The sequence below is a fragment of the Protopterus annectens genome, chromosome 1.part2 (assembly GCF_019279795.1).
Source record: "Protopterus annectens isolate FY-2018-M chromosome 1.part2, PAN1.0, whole genome shotgun sequence".
NCBI lineage: Eukaryota > Metazoa > Chordata > Ceratodontiformes > Protopteridae > Protopterus > Protopterus annectens.
This window is the reverse complement of record NC_056727.1, coordinates 820,434,936-820,455,687: the sequence shown is the minus strand read 5'-3', so window position 1 is coordinate 820,455,687 and position 20,752 is coordinate 820,434,936. Positions and strand designations below refer to the sequence as shown.

At 36.9% G+C, this 20,752-nt stretch overlaps 1 protein-coding gene across 1 annotated transcript in view; it reads left to right on the top strand.

Moving 5' to 3' along the window:
- RYR2 (ryanodine receptor 2) overlaps positions 1-20,752 on the top strand; it is a 6,224,161-nt gene that overhangs the window by 5,188,539 nt on the left and 1,014,870 nt on the right. The window contains exon 93 of the mRNA XM_044059048.1: positions 18,399-18,485. Within this exon, the coding sequence (XP_043914983.1) occupies positions 18,399-18,485 (87 nt within the window). The remainder of the gene's footprint in view (positions 1-18,398; positions 18,486-20,752) is intronic.

Below are 20,752 nucleotides of genomic sequence, written 5' to 3'. Positions count from 1 at the left end.
AATAGAACAAAAAAATAATCAAATCTAAACAAATAAAAAGCGCTGTATATTCCCAATACTAACAAGAAAGTTACAGATTTAGATGGTATTTTAGAAGTTTTTAGACTTCAATATAGTTCTCATAATTCCTTAAATTCCCATGAATTACCTGTCAAAGACATAAAAAATTACCTTAAAAATAATATTCTTTCTAGACTAACACAAGAACAAATAGATATTATAAAGAAACCAGTCGCTATAACGGAATTGAAATCACAAATCAAAAAGCTCAAAACAAATAAAGCACCTGGCCCAGACAATATGTTACCAGAAATGTACAAATTAATAGCTAACCAAGTTTGTCTTTACTCTTAAAAGTATATACCACAGGTAATCATGATATAAACATCCCCCCTCATGGAAATATTCATTGATATTCTCAATACTAAAAGAAGGTAAAGCTGGAAAACAATGCTCGCCATATAGACCAGTATCTTTATTAAACATAGATTACAAAATGTTCATAGCAATCTATGCAAATAGGATCAAACATTTACTTCCCTCATTAATTCATGAAGATCAGATGGGCTTCATCGAAGGAAGAAATACTGCAGACAACCTTAAAAGAATTCTGACATTAATCAATTACACCAAATATAGAGGCCTTGATTTAAACATAATCTCTCTAGACATTAACAAAGCCTTTGATTCTTTTAACTGGAGCTATCTTTCACTAGTCCTAAAAGAATATAAATTCCCTACAACTTTGAATACTCTTATCCAATCACTATATGAAAACTCCATAGCATATGTTAAACTAGGATCACATAGATCAGGCCCCATATCAATAAAGAAAGGGACCAAACAAGGCTGTCTTTTATCAGCATTACTATTTGCATTACTTATAGAACCTTTCGCAAACCAAATAAGATCAGATAGCAACATTCAGGGCATACACATTAATAAAATATTGACCCTTAAACTTCAACTCTTTGCTGATGATATACTTTTAACCATACAAGACACTAATCAATCTTTACAGGCTTTACTTAGATCTATAAATACTTTCCAAAATATCTCGGGTTTACAGTTCAATAAAAATAAAACAAACATCCTGCCCTGCAATTCTAAAAAGAAATATATAAATAAAAAAAAATCCAAATACGTAGTAACAGATAACGAAATTCTTTATTTAGGTGTTAATCTACTTGATGATTTAACTGACTCTCCTATATTTAACTATAATAAAACACTAGACAAAATAGAACAATGTCTAATTGGAATAAATACGTATTCACGATGGGAGACAGATTATTTCTTATCAAATCAATAATTGTCTCCAAGATATTATACCTGAAACACTGCCACCTCTCAAAATATCATTCAAAGATATAATAAATTAATTTTAAGCTTTTTTTGGTTCCCAAACAAACCGCGAATTGCATAGAATAGACACCTACCAATTTGGAAGATGGAATCAACCTACCAGATATTGAGACATATATTTTATCTTCTGTTATCAGAAACATAATGTTATGGCTAAACATCTATTACTTACCTATATGGAAGCAAATACATGAACAATATAAAATTGATCACAATCATATACAAGATCATCTATCCATCATGCTAACATCCTTTGTTTGGATGTTAATAGATTATTTAGTAGGAAAAAATAAAGATAACAGACTGTCATCAAACTATATAAACTTTACATTAACAACATTAAAAAAAAATACATAAATAAAATTCCAAATATCAGTTCTTGTTTTTTCCTGATTTTTCCCATAGCTTTTACACCTACTGTGTTTGATACATCTCAGATGCATAAAATAAATATACTGAAGAAAGAATCATTATGCTTTTGGCACTAACTGATAAAAACTAGGAAAAGTATTAACTAATGAACAAGTAATCAATAAATATAATATAAACAGTGATCTATGGTTACTCCTTCAAAATCTAAGACAATATAATATAAATAAAATAGAAAAAATGCAAGTATCAGTTAGACATGCTATTCCAAAATTCATTAAATACTTCATTATAATCACAAAACAACCTTATCAAGGTGGTGGTTACCTGTCTAATATTTACAAAATTATATAAAAAATATATCAAGTAAAATCTTACTGGGATTATTACACATCAATAAATAACCACCCTCCAGCTGATGAAGAAGAAAAAAGATTTTTTTTAAATCCCCAAAACATTCAACATTATCAATTTACTGGCAATTATTCACCTGGAGATATTTAAATAGAAGCTTTTATACACCACATAAATTAGCTATAATGTTTGCTAGTAAGGATCAATGTTGGAGATGTCAGACTAAAACAAAAGTTGACTGGCAGCATGTTTTCTATGAATGCAAATGTCTTACTCTGTATTGAAATAATATTAACTATTTTTTCCAGATTTTCTTTAATGACCAATATCAATTAACCAAATCAATGATTTTATTCAACTCTCCCATTCCTGTCTGTGTTCCAAAAAAGATTTTAAAATCTTATGGTCATTACTGGCAGTAGCTCGTAAAAACATTACCATTCACTGGAAAAGTATGACCTCTCCTATGTTCAAGGAATTTAAAAACTCAGCCTTAACAGTGGGACATGTGGAAATATTAACAATGAAGAACTTAACTAACAGACCTACATCATCTTACAACTCTTGGATGAAAATACTGGAAATACTTGAGAAAATGGACAAAGACATATGATTTTATATTTCAATCTTCACACAAGGTTCAATCTTATTTTTATCTGTATAGACACCAATGTATATAGTTATACAATGTTTTGAAGTTATTATGTTTTCATGATTGTATATATGTTATCTATTCTTTTTTTCATGTAATGTTTGTCAAAAGATGATAAATTAAAAGAAAAAAAAAAGAAAGAAAAAAAATATTCAGGTGGTATGCAACCCGATGTGTTAAATCATCAGTGTGTTTGCCAAATATCCATTACAATATTTACATATGTCACTCTTCAAGCATGTTCAACAGCTTTCTCACCAGATGGACAACTAGTAGCTCTCGAATACCTCTCATTGTAGGCATATAATTGAGGTCACAGGAAGACAAGGAATAAAATAGAGCATAGTTTGGTCACCATATAGATAAGTTCTGATATCTGTAAAAAAACAGACAAAACTGTAAACCAGCAAAGATAAACTGCAGGCCACAGAGACTCAGATGAATAGTATAACCAATAAACAAGCAATATACACCAAACAATGCAAAAAAACAATAGATTATCACTTTTGTTTAAGTAAAAACTTCATCAGATAAAACACAGTGTTTGAACTCTATTTAAATAACAAAAGGTACTTGATCACATGATCACATGATTGCTGAGCTCCAAGCAAAGCAACACATTTAAAATGATAAAACCACTTTTTAAAAGAGTAAAAAGAGTAAAAAATAAAGGTAAAAATGTGAAGTTGAAACAAACTACCTCTCCAAAGCCTTCAGTTTTAATAAATATGAAACAGAAATAAAATCATTAATCCCTGGTCAACTACCAGCATTTAATTGCATTTACCAATACAACTCATGTTTCTCCAAAAATAGCTTCCATAGGCCATGGCGCAATCAATTGGCACCCTCTCTGTAATTACAAATGTAAACATATTAAATTACAAATGTAAACATATTAATAAATATTTTTAGAGAAACATGAGTTGTATTGCAACTGCAATTAATTTCTGATACATGGATTACTTAGTATGGATGCTGCAACTCAACCCTGAGAAAGTATGCAAGATCTTTGATCTTTATTGGATGTTGTGTCCTGTAGAACATGACCTTGCCCTGCCTTATGGCAAAACTTTAATGGCTGAAGAGGGCTGACCATCCAGGTGGTATAGTCCCATTTGAAATACCTGTGATACCAGCATATCAAGCTGGCCTGCAGTAGTATCAGACAAGGTCTATGAACATGGAGTTCTGCTCATTGAACATTTACTCATGTAATGGATGTGTGCACACTGGAGGCAGGGATGTATTGGCCTGTATGCAGCTGCAGTGGGACAAATAAGTGAGAGCCAGGACATACTAAAGCATTATCAGAAATTAGAAAAGTTATCAATATTTCTGTGACAAGATGGCAGGACACTGAAGTCCAGCACTGGACAGTCACTGTACCTGCCATGTTTGTTGTTGCTGTCATACACATCTAATGCAAAGTTGCCCATATCTTCAGCAATGCTAACTTTGGATACAATATTACTTAGAGAAGCATAAGGTGTAGCCATGAAGTGATATGCTCAGGCTTCATTCCAACTCCTCCCATGAAATGGGTTGCATGCCTGCCATATCGCCTTGGGTGCAGTACATCCTGCTGTAGTAGGCAGGAACTAGTATGCATGCTGAGCAAAGTTATAATGTTAGAACATAGCTAAGACCACATAACTCATAGCACAGAAGTGAGGTGACGATTTCTGTCTCTCTACATTTGCCATATCATTACTTTTTACAAGTTGTATGATGTGGTTATTTATCATATCATGCTGTGCTTTTAAACAATTTCATCATGCTGCTTGGTTTCTGCTCACATCCCTTTAGTGTCTATACAGTCCACAGCTCTGCCGTGGTTCCCTCCTGCAGTGTCTGTACATTTGTGCCTTGACATCCATCATGGTGGTGGTCTGTGCAATGGCAGTATCTTTCACATTACCATTTTGGTGAGGTAAAGCAGCACTAACAGATGCAGGCAAAGAGAAATTGCCCTTCTCATATGGAATTTGCATGTTGTTTGAGGAGGAGAACTTGTCATCAGCAGTAACCCGTTGTACCTGCCCAGCATTAACATCCACATACACCATACAATAAGCAGGAGACTGGTCATTGTCTCATGCTCTTGTATGTGCTGATGAAAGTCCCAAACTGGAATGCTTCATCTGCTGTTATAACAAAGCAGTGACAAATTTAGTGCCATATAGAACATTCTGAAAATGCACCTACTGATTTGAGTAGTTTGAGTGATATGTGGACATTGAGATGGCATCATTAGCCCTTTATGATACAAATGGTTGAATCCACAGACATCTGTAGTAGGTGTTACAAGCATGCTTTCCACTCAGCCACCTGCAATCTCACTGCAGATGTCATGCCATTTCACTGCTTACCTTTTAATGAATTACATGGCTATTTAAGCTACCCACCTAAAATTTGATAACATGTATGCAGTAAACACACTCCACCCTTGTGCTTTATGTCATTAATGTCTGGGTCATGCTTCTGCAGTTACAGTAAATAATCCTTCAGGTTATGGTCGTGGCTGACCACCTTATTGTTTGGCTGTACCTGAAAATGTCACACATGACCATGTGCCGGCACAGTAAGAAGATGCACACTTACCTGTACCCACGTTCATGCCACTAGCACATGAAAACCTCACATGCTAGGGAGATTGGGAAATGCTCCTCTGTGCTAAGTGTGTGGTGTTTGTAGTAGAAGTAGATATGCCCAGCTTGCCACACTCTGTCTTCATATGCATGCCATGCATCTTTTTCTGTTCTCTGTACTTCATGTATGTTGTTTGCCTTCACCATTCATTGGTCAGATATCAATGGGCAGCAACGGCATTCAGCCAGACAGAAGCCCCCCTGTTCACTTTTCCTTATGACCCAGAAGAAGCAGTGAGCATCCTTAATTAGTCCCATAATAAGAACTTGATTCTATTTGTCAGTATAGTTTAATTGATACCACTTGCCACATGTTGCAGTCTCATTCAGATATAATGTGCTGTATGCTTGTCCAGTAAACAGTGATTGCATATAACGCAACAGTATATGACAACAATGATTGTGGTGGCATTTGCAGAGATACTGTGGTGTGTACTGTCAGATACAGAGTATGGATAGCTCACATGTGCAAACATGTAGCTTATGTAAACTTTGTGCTAATGCTAATTCTTTTGAATGCTAAACAGCTTATAGAGCAGATCAGTGGCAAAGCTATCATATCTCATGACACATATAGCCACAGGATGATATCTATGCAGTTGTACACCTCACTGCAGACATGGAAGTAAGACAGACAGCAGAGCAATTTAAAAAGAAATAAAGTGACCTCAGATGCAGGGATATGGAGGATCTGAAGTGACCCTTGGACTTTGCTATACAGAACTCTTTCCATTCTTATGATACATATGCCTTTCATGGTCCTTTAAGTTATACATCACCTGTGCCTGTGTCATAACAGTATGTACACTCATATTACAAATACAGAGACTTTAGTGGTCATACAATACCACATCTCCTCTCTAGGCACCCTGTCATATGCTTTCTCTAAGTCCATAATGACACAATGCATCTCCTTCTGACCTTCTCTATACTTTTCCATCAACACCCTCAGAGCAAACATTGCATTTGTAGTGCTCTTTCCTGGCATGAAACCATACTGCTGCTCACTAATCATCACTTCCCTTCTTATTCTTGCTTCCACCACTCTTTCCCGTAACATCATGCTGTGACTTATTAGTTTTATCCCTATGTGCTTACTACAGCTCTGCACATCACCTTTATTCCTAAAAATCAATAACAAAGCACTCTTCTCCACTCCTCGGGCATCTTCTCATTTTGCAAGATTTCATTAAACAATCTGGTTAACCACTCCACTGCCATCTTTCCTAAACACCTCCATGCTTCCACAGGTATGTCATCCGGACCAACAACCTTTCCATTCTTCATCCTCTTTATAGCTGTCCTTACTTCCTCCTTCCTAATCTGTTGCACTTCCTGATTCAGTATCCCCACATCATCCAACCTTCTCTCCCTCTCATTCTCATCATTCATCAGCCCTTCAAAGTACTCTTTTTATCTACTCAACACACTCTCCTCACTTGTAAGTATGTTTCCCTCACTGTCCTTTATCACCCTTACCTGCTGCACATCTTTCCCAGCTCAGTCCCTCTGTCTAGCCAATCGGTACAGGTCCTTTTCTCCATTCTTAGTATCCAGCCTGTCATACAACTCTCCATATGCCTTATCCGTAACCTTTGCCACTGCTGTCTTTGCCATACAACTCATCTCCTTATACTCATGTCTACTTTCTTCATCTCTCTGATAATCCCACTTCTTCTTCGCCAACCTCAGAGAAATATGTAAGAGTGGTACAGGATATGTACGAGCGTAGTGTGACAGTGGTAAGGGCTGCAGTAGGAGTGATGGATGCATTCAGGGTGGAGGTGGGATTACATCAAGCATCAGCTCTGAGCCCTTTCTTATTTGCAATGGTGATGGATAGGTTGACAGATGAGATCAGGTAGGAGTCCCCATAGACTATGATGTTTGCTGATGACATTGTGATCTGCAGTGAGAGTAGGGAACAGGTTGAGGAGACCCTGGAAAGGTGGAGATATGTTGTAGAGAGGAGAGGAATGAAGGTCAGCAGGACTAAGACAAAATATATGCGTGTGAATGAGAGGGAGGAAGTGGTGAGGATGCAGGGAGTAGAGTTGGCAGAGGTGGATGAGGTTAAATACTTGAGATCAACAGATCAGAGTAATGGTGAGTGTGGAAGAGAGTTGAAGAAGGGAGTACATGCAGGGTGGAGTGGATGGAGAAGGGTGTCAATAGTGATTTGTGACAGATGGGTACCAATATGAGTTAAAGGGAAGGTCTACAAGAGGGTAGTGAGACCAGCTGTGCCGTATGGGTTGGAGAAGGTGGCATTGACAAAAAGGCAGGAATCAGAGTTGGAAGTGGCAGAGTTAAAGATGTTAAGATTTGTATCAGCTGTGATGAGAATGGACAGAATTAGGAATCAGTATATTAGAGGGTCAGCTCAGGTTGGACGGTTTAGAGACAAAGCTAGAGAGATGAGATTGCGTTGGTTTGGACATGTGCTGAGGAGGGATGCTGGCTGTATTGGGAAAAGGATGTTAAGGATGAAGCTGCCAGGTAAGAGGAAAAGAGGAAGGTCTAAGATAAGGTTTTTGGATGTGGTGAGAGAGGACATGCAGGTGGTTGGTGTGACACAGCAAGATGCAGAGGACAGGAAGGAATGGAAACAGATGATCCACTGTGGCGACCCCTAAATGGAGCAGTCAAAAGAAGAAGAAGAAGAGACTCTAGAGGTCAGTAGGCTATAAAAGAGAGTAAGAGTCAGATGCCTACAGGAACATTACAGTGAGTGTGTAGTGTTATATATTAGTATGTAGGACATAATAGCATGTGATACAATGTATGGCCTATTGTGAGTACTGGTATATGCCAACTCCATATCACTGTTGTTACACATGTAACTGTTTGCTTGACAGGGTGCGTCATGTTGATGAAGCTACCACCCAGTGTGCTGTGCCTCCACTGGGGCTAATTATGTTACTAGGTGAAAACTAAGGCATATCACATTGTGGGCAGACTGTGGTCCTCATTCCTGCTGATCTGTTGACAGAATGCATATAGGATGGCGAACTGTAAATTCACTCCCAGGGTACTGTCCATGTCACTTATGGACAGAAACAGTTTGTAAAATGACTCAGGGCTCCAACACCCAAAGACCCACTACCCTGTTACAACCCCATCCCATATCAGGAGAATTAAGATATAATATTGTCATATCCTGGGTATTATTGGCTAGGCTTCTAAAGGCTCTTGTGCCATTAGCCTAGTAATCACCTATACTATGGACAACAGAAGCACCAGCAAAGTAAACAGCCACCAAGAAGTTTATTCAAACAATGTCAAAAAGCCTTAAAAGCACTAAGACAATTTCAAATTAAACGCTTAACTTTTTCAACACGTTTTTCGTTCAATGTAGAACTTCATCAGACAAATGCATAAAACAATCCCATCATACCATTTTTATACTACAAATCATTAATCTATTAATTAACCCGGGCTCAATGAACATGTTTCCCTGGCCCCAGTTCTGAAATTAAGAGCTGCCAGTATGTAACCATTCAAATATGATATGCTCGAATAGGTTAATATAATGATCTGTGTACATTGTGTTCTTTTATTTAGGTTATGTAATACATGCTTGGAAGTTCCCCTTTTTATCCTCAGTTTATGTAAAGTGCTACATATGGAGGCAAGAAATCTGTATTTTTTAGTCACCAGTATTTGCATTCCATCTCATGATGGTTTTCTGTGTCTAATTTAGTTATATAGCTTTTGTACAATGGTCATTGTAATAAATTATATATATATATATATATATATATATATATATATATATATATATATAAAATTCATATTTATTTTTACAAATAAGTATAAGTTTTATGTGGTTTTAATAGGTGTTTTTTGCAATAATCATTTCATAGAGAACTGTAACTTTAATTCAGTTAATGGGAGTGGGTTAATTAATAGATTAATGATTTGTAGTATAAAAATGGTATGATGGGATTATTTCATGTATTTGTCTGATGAAGTTCTACACTGAAAGAAAAACATGGTGAAAAAGTTAAGTGCTTAATTTTAAATTGTCTTAGTGCTTTTAAGGGTTTTAGACATTGTCTGAATAAACTTCATGGTGGCTGTTTACTTCGCTGGTGCTCCTGGTGTCCATAGTATTTTTGTTTTAAGGTTGGAGCTTTGGCTCTTTTTTTGGGTACATACTTCGTTTTGGCTTTTGGCTAGTAATCACCTATGAACTTATGAAGGTATGAACATACCATATAGTATATACAGAAACACACTATGCTATACTCATAACTACTACTGTTTATGTGACCAGGTCCATGATATGGCATTCCGTATTGTGGGAATCCACACTTACTGTGCTGTGGTCCTCATTGATAATGGTCATGTGAATTAGAACACAAAGTAGTTATTACTTTCTGCTGTGCTGCACATGTCTGTGTAAGGCTACTGTAGTTATTCAGGATGCTGTTTTTTGTAAACTATACACCTTATTCTCATTGAGTGGTGAGCTGCTTAATCCATCCATCCATCCATCCATCCATCCATCCATCTATCCATCCACAACAATTTTTCCCATTTTTTTGTAAATATGGTTGGGGTGTCACTTCAACCGTGACAATCATCTAGAGCCAAGGTTTACACCACTGGGTGGCTAGCCCTGCCATGGTAGTTGTTCCACATCACACACTCACATGCACACTCACACCTATGTCCAATTTGGAGAGTCCAATCCACCTACTGCTTGTCTTTGGAATATAGGAGGAAACTGGAGCACCTAGAGGAAACCCACATGAACACAGGGAGAACATGCATTATATTCAGTATTCAAAATTCTGACACAGTGGTTGCTGTCAGTTATCCTTATCCTATTGGTATTATGGTGCTGTTGACCTGTATATGCACTATACTTCTTGTGACTCTTTCCGTAGAACCCTTTCCACCATGTCGTATTCAGGCCTGGGCACAGTTCATGCTGCATAGGTGGAGCTGAGTTTAGTGACTGACACTGTCTTTGAATTATGCATTAATATCAGAGCATATGGATTCATTATGCATACAGTTTTCTGCACAATGTACACTAGCCATTATGAGATTGGGTGTCCATCCTAGCACTACAACTGACCAGAGCACTTTTGCACTTAAGAGAATTCCTCTGTTGAAAGTTTTGTTATTAGGATAATGTGAGTTGTCTGTATATCATAGGTCCAGGTCATCTAAATGAAGAATGGAGCTTGGGCTGGCTATACATAATGAAACTGTGTTAATAATGTTAACTGAAGAGGCACATGGAACATTAAAGCAGAACAAGTTAAAGTCTGTAGTGCTGTTATCCTACAATATATGTTGTAGCTTTTGAAGCATTCCGAGGCAGTTTGATTTAGCTGATAAAGGCCCAGGTTCTGAGAATGCCTTTGATGTGAGACAGAATGAAAGGTTTTTGTAAGATCAATAAAAGAGCATTCTACATCAGTTTGGAAATGTCATCAAGGAGAAAATGGTACTGATAGTATGTTTGCCTTACACAGATCATGGCAGTCATCACAAAATATGCTGAATGTTTCCTGGTATGTAGTCTTTCATTTTGGAGAAAATCTCACCAATCTCATCTGTTGAAACTGAAGATACTACTATTCCGTACTGGTAGTGAAAACACTGTCATAACTAATATTACTGACAGTATAAAAAACTCAAATTGGTGAATTTTACTGAACAAGGTTTATGAAGTTTTGCTAAGCAGATGGGTAATCTATTAGTGAAATACCTCACACCCAGGTCGCATGAATATTTAGTAGATTTACCGCACCGTCAGGAAATCTTGAAGGAAAGGTGGGGTTTGGATGGGACTTGCTACTGCACATCCTGCGAGGTACTTCACTAATAGATTACCAGCGGGTGAACATACAAAGCTTGGTATGCGTATGCATCATTTCAGTTTGGCAAGCAACTGAAAACATATTATGAATAAAATATTTAGCTATATATTTTAACCTTGATCTTCTTTAATTGTGGGTCTGTTTTGCCATTATGTATTACTAATTTCAGTAAAAAGAAAGATAAAATAATGTATTTATTTATCTTTGTATATGAGTAGCTTGAGTGAGAAAGAGAGAGGTGGGAAAATGCATGGAAATGGAAGACAGAGATGATTAATGTTATTAGTAAAATATGCAAGGAACCCCCCCCCCCCAAAGCATGGTTTACATGTAATACTAGTAGTACTACTACCCAAAACCATGGTTGTCTCTCAAGGAAGTCAGTGTGTTGATTCATAAGAATATATGATGATGTTTATCATTCCCACTGCCTCAGTGGCATTGTGGGTTGTCTGCCTATGTAACTCAGTACTGACCAACTTTCAAAAGCTCAGACTCCACCCCGTCTCTCTTCCTGTGACAGCTGATTGACTGAGCATATCCTGAGAGAGAAATCTGCAGCTGTTCAGTTCAGTATTTGTTACCATCCAAGGAAAAAAGCCCTCTGACTCTTTTACAGAATCCCATGCTGATTTTGTCAGCTTACTGCTCAGATATGGCCCATTTGGGGACCCCTCCTTCTCATTTCATTATTAGATTTATTATTCTGTTTGTATTTTTACATTTATTAAAAATGTTTATTTTAATATTTTATTTCTGTCAGAGTTTAGAGTAATTCCTGTAGGAAATTCTGCTTATAGCAGTATTTACTTTGTTTCTATCGTTGACAAATGCATGTTTTTACTGATTCTTGGAAAGCTTTCAGTATTTCTCTCAGAAGTACAGTGTGAATGCATGCAGCTAGACACCAGGGGTTATCTTATCTAAATGCAGTCATAACTAGACATAAATTACAATTGTCTTTGCTGCTTCTTTATTTCCATCTTTGACAGGAAATTATTTTTCAGCATTTTACAATATTAGTATATGCATGGTTCTGCTTTGTGTGTTTTTTAACATTGGATCATGATTTTACTACAAATTATGCTATTTGAGCATACTCTGCAGATTCTACTCTCTCTGACAAGAAAAAATAGTTTAAATTGCTATTAAATGTCATTTTATGATAGTTTAGCATGGTTAAAGTGCATGGAGCTAATTATTAACACTAATTTGGCATATTGGTAGCTTTGGGGTTTAGAATTTGACTACAAGAAATTCTTTAATTTCTGTCATTTTTTAAAAAAATTCTGAACACAGGAGAGTTTGGCAGAGTCTAGTTGTATGGGAACATACTTATTATAGAAACTTTTTATGGTACCCCCCCAATCAAATACAGTTGCACCAAAAAGAAAAAAAGCAAAATGTAAATATGCCTCAGCCAATGGTTAATGAATCTGTCAGGGCCACTGCTCGGCCCACATACCACTTACCTTTTGTCCCATTTCCTTCTAGAATGGGGTTTAGGCACATGCTTCAGGGTTGTACCAATACCTAGTCTAGCTACGGTTGAACCAAACTCTTATGTGCAGGAATAGTCTGGAGTAACAGACTCCTTGCCAGACATAATACTCTTGTCACCAGATATTATTTAGTATTGAAGTTCAGAAGAAAAAGAAACAGAAGCTTCATCATATGGCTGATAATCAGATTATAGCTGTTTATAAGGCTGATGTCAGGAGCGGCCTTAGGTCAACTGGTGCCCTAGGCAAAAGGGCTCCATGGCGCCCCCCACCACACCACCCAGTGCCTCCATCCTGGGTCTACCTACATTAAATAAATACTGGAAAAGCACCCCTGCCAGAGTGGCGCCCTAGGCGACCGCCTAGTTGGCCTATGCCTAAGGCCGGCTATAAGGCTGATGTGATTTATTTAACTAAGACTGCTGTTCAGACAGGTAATTAATTCTTGTGGTTGTGTTCCCTTACATGGGTCTAGGGCTAGTTTGGCTAAAGATCTTTCTGTTGTTTCATTCAATAATACGGAATCTGACAAGGGCAATGGTGTGAGTCCAGTCGCTATGATTCTTTGGAAGGTGAACCTGAGCTTAAGTCCAAGTGTTCACTTTCCTCAGATGATTACTAGATTTAGTGATGATTTTGCTTTGGAGCATTCAGGAACTACCCCTGAGCTAGGCATGGTATATGACCTTAAAGAGGACGAGTTGCCCAATTTTATGACTATTCTTCCTCTCTTACTGACCTTGGAAGATGTTTTTAAAGCTGCCTGCAGGACAGCCGTATCTATTTCATCAGTCCCTATAAAAGCTCAGACAAAATATAGAGTCTTCTCAGATATCTCATTTGACTGCTGACCCAGTTGCAGTTTCCCCAATTGCCTGCTCAAATAAAAAAATCCTTGACTTCATCTAATCCAATTTCCCCTGATAAAAAGGGAAAGTAGTTAAATCTTTAAGGGAAAATTATGTCTCTTTTTAGTAATCTAGCCTTTAGAATGTTACATTTTCAAGGCTATATGTAGAAATGTATTTTACAATGTGCATACATATGCATTTAGATAATTTTGCTACATCCTTACCCAAAGTCTTACACAAATGAAATTTTCTGATTTGACTCAGGTTTTGAAACATGCTTCGAGAAGTGTGCTTGAATGTGCAGCTACAGTCTCAAGAAATGTTGTTTCTTTTGTTGTATTATGACAGTATGCTTGCTTACATAATCAAAACGTCTCTGATGATTTAAAAGTCAGAATTTTGAATGAACCTTTACATTCTGAATTGGTATTTGGACCCACTGCTACATTGATTCTCAAACAGTGGGATGATAGAAGCAAGTTAATGAATGGGGTGTCTAGGATTTTTCATGTACCAAGTTCTCTTCAAGAAAGGCATCTTCCTTCAAGAGACAGAACAAACAAAACTCCCTACCAAACAAAAGTCAGGGATCTGAAAGGGAATACCAGGAGGGTAATTCTTCAAACCCAAACAAGTATGATTGCTTTAAAGAATCAATCCACTGCATAGGAATGACTATGCTGAGACACTGAGTACCCCTGCCCTCTGTCCTTTCTTCTTACCCCTACCCTCTATCCTTTCGTCTTTTTCTCCTTCCTCCATGCTGTCTCTCAACCCTGCAGCCTGGCCACCAGCAGTTTCAGGCAAATGAGTTCTTAGAATAATTCAGGGGGGATATACTTTGCAATTGATTGAAAATCCTCTTCTTTCAGGGGAATTGCTCCATACCTACCAAACCAGACAGAGCTGTTTCCTCTAGCGCTCCATCACAAGGTAAAAGCAAAGGTCATGAAATGAATGCATGTGATACACAAAGGCAAAGGATTTTACTCCAGAATCTTTTTGGAGCAGTCCTGTAGCTCCATCCTAGATTTGTCCTTTCTAAACACCTTTGTAAAAGTTCCAGAATTTAAACTGCTCACTTTGCCGTTACTCCTAGCATTGCTTCCATACCATGTTTCATGATGACTAGATCTCAAGAATGCTTCTCATCATATTCCTGTTACTCCCAATTTCAGGACATTTTTGAGATTTGCTGTGCCTTTCTTACATTTTCAGTTTTTTGCATTACCCTTTAGGCTGTCTGCTTCATCTCTTGTGCTTACACTGTCTGGCCCCAGTGATTGCCTATGCATAACTCCAGGCATCCACACTGTTCCTTATTTAGACAATTTACTGATTTGTCAAGATTCTGTATCTAGATGCTTGGAGTCTTTAGACAAGGTCACATCCCTCTTTTCCCACCCGGGCTTCAAATTGAACCTTTAAACACCCTTCTACACATCCTCTACACAGTAAAAAGGATGACCTTCTACAAGAAGACAAAGTTCTGAATTATCAGGGAATTTTCTTGGATGTCTTCTAGATGTGTCCTTAGAAAGAGAGTTTCTCAAAGTTCTAGGCCTCATGGCATCAGTGATCCTCATGATATCAGTAGACAAGCTAAACATCTGTGGTACATGAGGAATTATTGGATTCAGAACCTTCATCCCTTGGATTTCCAGGTACCAGTACTAAAATTTGTGAAACGGAAACTACAGTGGAGGAGGGCTCAACTCTCTGTGAATCAAGGACCCCCTTTTTCTCTTCAGATTATAGTCTAAACTGTCCAGACAGACTCTTCAAATTTTGGGTGCGGAGCAGTGCCCATGGGATTTTAAGTTCAAGGCTTGTGGGGTCCTCAGGACACACCAATGTACATAAACATAAAAGAGTTGCTGGCAGTGATTCATGCCTTACAAGTTCTTAACCCCTTATGGGCTCCGGGTCCTGTTCTAGTGGTAACAATTGCAAGCAAGAGGATACAAGGTCATACTTTCTTTGCTGGTTGGCAGTGATGGTCTCAGAGCTGACTCTATAGCACTCTTAGACTTTTCAGACCGCATGCATTCTGTAAGAACAAAACACAGTTCAAGAGATACTAAGCAGATCCTGGACAGATTTTCACAATTGGAAGCTCTATACAGAGGTCTTCCAGGACTTGATCCAGATTTGTTCTATCCTGGTCAAAAAAAGAAAAAGAGAGAAAAGATTCTACATACCCTGAATGCACAGGGGCAGTTCATGTACTACACTGACAGAACAAAGCCCTTTAGAAATGCTGAACAGCTGTTTGTCTACTACGGTGGGGTTACGAAAGGTCAAACTGTCCCTAGGCAACTATTGTGTGATGGTTGTCCTCTGCTATTGTTTTCTGTTGCTCCCACCATAAAGAATCTTTTCCAGGCAAGGTCAAGGCTCACTCAACTAGGGCCTTATCCTCTTCGAACGATGGCATTTTGGAAAGGTATGGACTCTTGAAACACTGTAGAGGCAGCTGCTTGGTCCTCTGTTTGAACATTCACAAAGCACTACAAACTTGTTTCTTTTTAAAGGTCCTGACTAGGCTTTGCTAGCATCATTCTTCAGTGGCTCCTGAATACTTTGACAATCTACCGTGAATGCCAATGAGGCAGTGGATATGATGAACATAGTACAGTTGCATAAGTCCTACTTTCCTGTAACAATCGAAGTTCAAATTCCTCACTGCATCAGTGGCAGCACCTATCCCATCCTTCAGATTACTTATAGTTGAGGTGGGTTTCTTCCTCTTTGATTTGATTGTTGTTGGATTTGTTTTTTTTTTTTAAATATGGTATTGTGATTGGCTGCAAATTTACTCTTGGTAGATGAGTCTGCCTTTGGGTACTTTCCTCTCCTCCTTTGTGGAATAGAAAAAGCCTGAACACTCCAGATCCATCATGATGAGCATGGTTTAAAACTTTTCTCTTAAACATGTTGGTTTGAGTTTTAAAACTGAAATTGAGATGTTAATCAATAGAACAGTAATTAAAAAATTCCTGTGACCATCATGTTTTTGTAATTTTTTTACACACACAATACAATAGAAATATCAGTCATTGTTTATACTGGAGATGCTATCCTGTCTCTTTACTTAATCATCATGAAACATCACCTCTTCTCATGTCAAGTATCATAACAAATTCGGATTCTATGAAAAATGCTTTTGTTACTGCTTATATAAAAACAAATTAAAAATAAGCAAAATTCCTGATAGTGGGACATAAAATAATTAATTGAAATCCATTACAAACATTCTACTGAAGACATCCATCACTTCACAAGTTTAGATTTCATGAAGGATAAATAGTTTGATATCTTCATATTTTCCAGTTACACATTCCATGTATGAAATACATTCCATTTGGAACAAAATGTATTTTTAAAGAAGAGTAAGCACTGTAAAATATTAAGCTTTTTTATTTTCTTGCCTCTAAAATAAACATGTAATAGTTATAAATGAAACATGACTAATTTTGTAGGTTGTCATATGTTGAATATATATTTGTAGTAATACTACCCTGATATTTTACTTTTCAGCCTTTTTGGCTCAAGAATTGGGAAGGTTTTACATTTTTGACATTTAGAAATTAACTAGAGGAAATGTGATTCTTAAACATCACTTATTTTTAGCTAAAATTACAGTAAATATCACAAAGCCCTAGGACTAACTTTTGGTTTAAAATTATTCACATTTGTTTGCCACTAAATAGAGGGAATGTGACTGCATATGTCGTTCTTTTTCCACATACGAAGTATTATAGTTGTATATAAATAAACTTGTTTTATTGACTTTGTAATGTAGAATAACCTTTGTTTTTCAGGGTAACTGTTATCCTGTTTTCCTGTGAAGTTATTCACGTTTTTTCCAAAACTAAAAATATATAGTATTGTAGTTCTTGTGTGCAATTTTATAAGCAATTAGAGGATAGATATGAATGAACTTCACTCAGTTTGTAGATATGTTTCTGCTGAGTAATATGGAATACAGAATAACCATATTTCCAATATTTTAAAGCTTTTTAAATTCAGATCTGGTTATTACCACTTACATTTTTCCCATCAAAACTGAGGGCATGTTTCGCTAATTAATTTGAAATTAATGTCTACAAAAATTCAGAGTGACGAATAGAGACATAGCTTACAGTGTTGCGTGATAAGTCCGTCAACAAACTGTGGCTACTGGAGATTTTAGAAAAAATAATTAATTGTTGGGCTAAGAGTGTGATGAAACATCCTGAAAATAAGCTATTATCACTATAGTTGTAGAATTGTGCTGAATATAGTAAATGTTCTTTATGATCTTTTCCACTGGTGTTATTATGTATGGTTCCACAATGAGTCATAGTTACAACCGGGCAGTGAGCCAACTGACTGAGCTCAACTGTCTAGGAAATCAAACAGATGAAAAAAATGTAAATGTAAGTGTGTTTGCATGGGGGTGGAGGAGTGAAGTGCACAAACCGAACTTCTACATATCAATATCACAGTTGCACAAGTAAAAAAACAGGAGAAATCTCCCAGAAGAAAGGAACCACAGTGATTTGCTATCCAAAATAGCGATTGTGGAGTTGAAGTTTGCCAGATACTGCTCAGCAAATCAGGATATCATCCAGTTTGTATTTACAAACAGTAGAACCAGCAGTTATATCATTTATGTGTGCATGTATGTCTATATGCAGATATATGTAAAATAAGAGAAAAAATTGACATTTTGGCATAACAAAAGAAAGAGAACAACAATCTGTATTTCAATTTCAAATAATTTTTTGTCTCAACTGACTCTCCTAATATTTTGCTTATTTCTTCCACAGAACTATTTTGCACGCAATTTCTACAACATGAGGATGCTGGCACTATTTGTTGCCTTTGCCATTAACTTCATTCTTCTGTTCTATAAGGTAAAGCACCTGACATGTTTTCCTTCAGAAATCATCTGTAGCATACTTTGCATGAAATACCTTGAAGGAAAAGTGAATGTCTTTGATAGGAACTGATAAAAGTCAACATATATTCATGGGAGGGAAAGGGATATAAATCATTTGTAATATCATAATAACAGAGTATGAGAATAAATCTAAGCACACTTTTGCAGAAGAAAAATTATCCCATACCATATATCCTCCAAACTGCATAAAGCCAAAGTGTCCATACAAAAGGATTGAATCCACTGTGTCACTGAAACAGATAAAGAATGGAGTGCATGTTAGATGACGTCAAGATTACATGGTGGTGGATGACTAAAGATGCAGGAAATTAGTAATTCCACTCAAAAGTATAAGTTGCAGTGTAGTGGGCATTGAAAATGCCAAAATGCATTTATATTTTGTATTGCACTGACTGCCTAAACCTGTGCAGTGTGCTAGTGGAATTTTTCTTGCTAACGTAAGACTCAATTAGTGCTGGTTTCTAAACTGATGCATAAATGTTACCAGTGCTACTTTATGGAAGTTGATTCTCCTGTTTGATTCCTGTCTGGGTTGCTGTCTGCATGGAGTCTGGACAGGTTAATCGGTTCATAGGTAAATACTAGGTAAACCTACTGATCTAACTGCAAACCACTATTCAGAAGTTACCTCCAGCCTGAAGAAGGGAAAGACAAGATAGACTGGGGGAGAATATGAGGCTACCCATCCAATTCTTTAGGTTTACCTTGAAGGTGGCAATGCTACTATAGTGTTTGATATGTTATGGAAGTTTGTTCCAGATGTGAGGGATACACTGAAATATACATATGTAGTGCCAGTGTGATTAATTCATCTGATAATGGTTAAGTACCTTTAACCAGATATTTGAGGTGCCATTTGTTATGTGAAGGAATAGGCAGTCAAAGAGGGTTGGATCTTTGATGGCTGAAAAGAATAGACACAGATCTCAGTGGATCTCAGTGGAGGAGTCTATATAGAGCGATACCTGCCAGTCTGTCCTAATAACTAAGATTTGTGAGGTCACTGGGCTTCCAAGGTGGCTGCACACTGGTTGTCAATTTGATTTGAACTCTTCCAGTGTGAAAACATAAGCCATAAAACTTACTAGCTAGTAATTGAACTACCTGTATGCTAGCAGAGAAGGCAGTTGGAGAACTTGTGAGAAAATCAACCAGAAAAAGAGACAACTCTGGCTGGGAAGAATCTTGCAGCTGTTCATAAAAAAGCAGTTCAAGTTTCAGCTTTGGTACAGGAGATGCTTTTTAGTAATTTAGAGGAAAAATAAATCAAATTCACCAACAGTTAAGTAACATAAATGAAACACCAAATGAATATATCAGGTTACATAATAAAAGGCTTAAAGATAGACTATAAGCTTTAACTAGATATTCAGATGAACTGAAGAAATTGCAAAAATCAGAGGTTAAAATGAAGAAATGGCTGGCTGAGCATGAGGGTTATCAATAACTACTTCAAAAATTGTAAACTTAAAATACAGAACGCAAACAGAAAACCTATGATTTTCAGTTGTACCTGAGAAACGGGAAAGAACGGACTGCATTAATTTTATGAAGGTACAAATAAGCAACTGAACTGAGGGAGTACATTGTTTGTATGCTCCAAATTTGGCCATGAGCAAGAAAAAAAGTATTAAACATTTGGGACAGCAGAGTGTTTGTGCAAAATGATTATTCACTTTACACTAAACAGAAGAGAAGCATGTTTCTCCCAGCAATCAGGGCATGTCTAGAGGCAGGTATGAGATTCAAGCTGTTATATCCAGCTGCCTTCAGAATAATTTTCATGAAGGATCAAAGATATTTTGATACAGAACATGATAAATAGTAAGTAAAAGGTTTATTCAACACAGAGTGAGAACAATCATAAGGGAACTCTGCTTCTCATTTTTCTGATAGTAACCTTTTCCATTGTTTTAAAGAAAAGTGCTTGAGAGAGGGAAAAAGGGTCAGGAGCTGACAAGAACAGTCAGGAGTACCTTGGGCTTGAACCAATGACTAGTACTGGGAGATGCAATGATCTGTAAGAAGACAAGCACTTCTGAAATTAGTGAATACATGGGAAACTACAAAGCATCATTCCAGCTGGATATAAAATAGTCACGTGAAATGTGGCATTTTGCAAGAAAAGGTGGCTGAGAAAGACTGGAATTTTGTTGACTGTATTAAACTGGTGGGTGAACTGTAAAGCATATATTCTACTTTACATCACTGTTTAGAGGG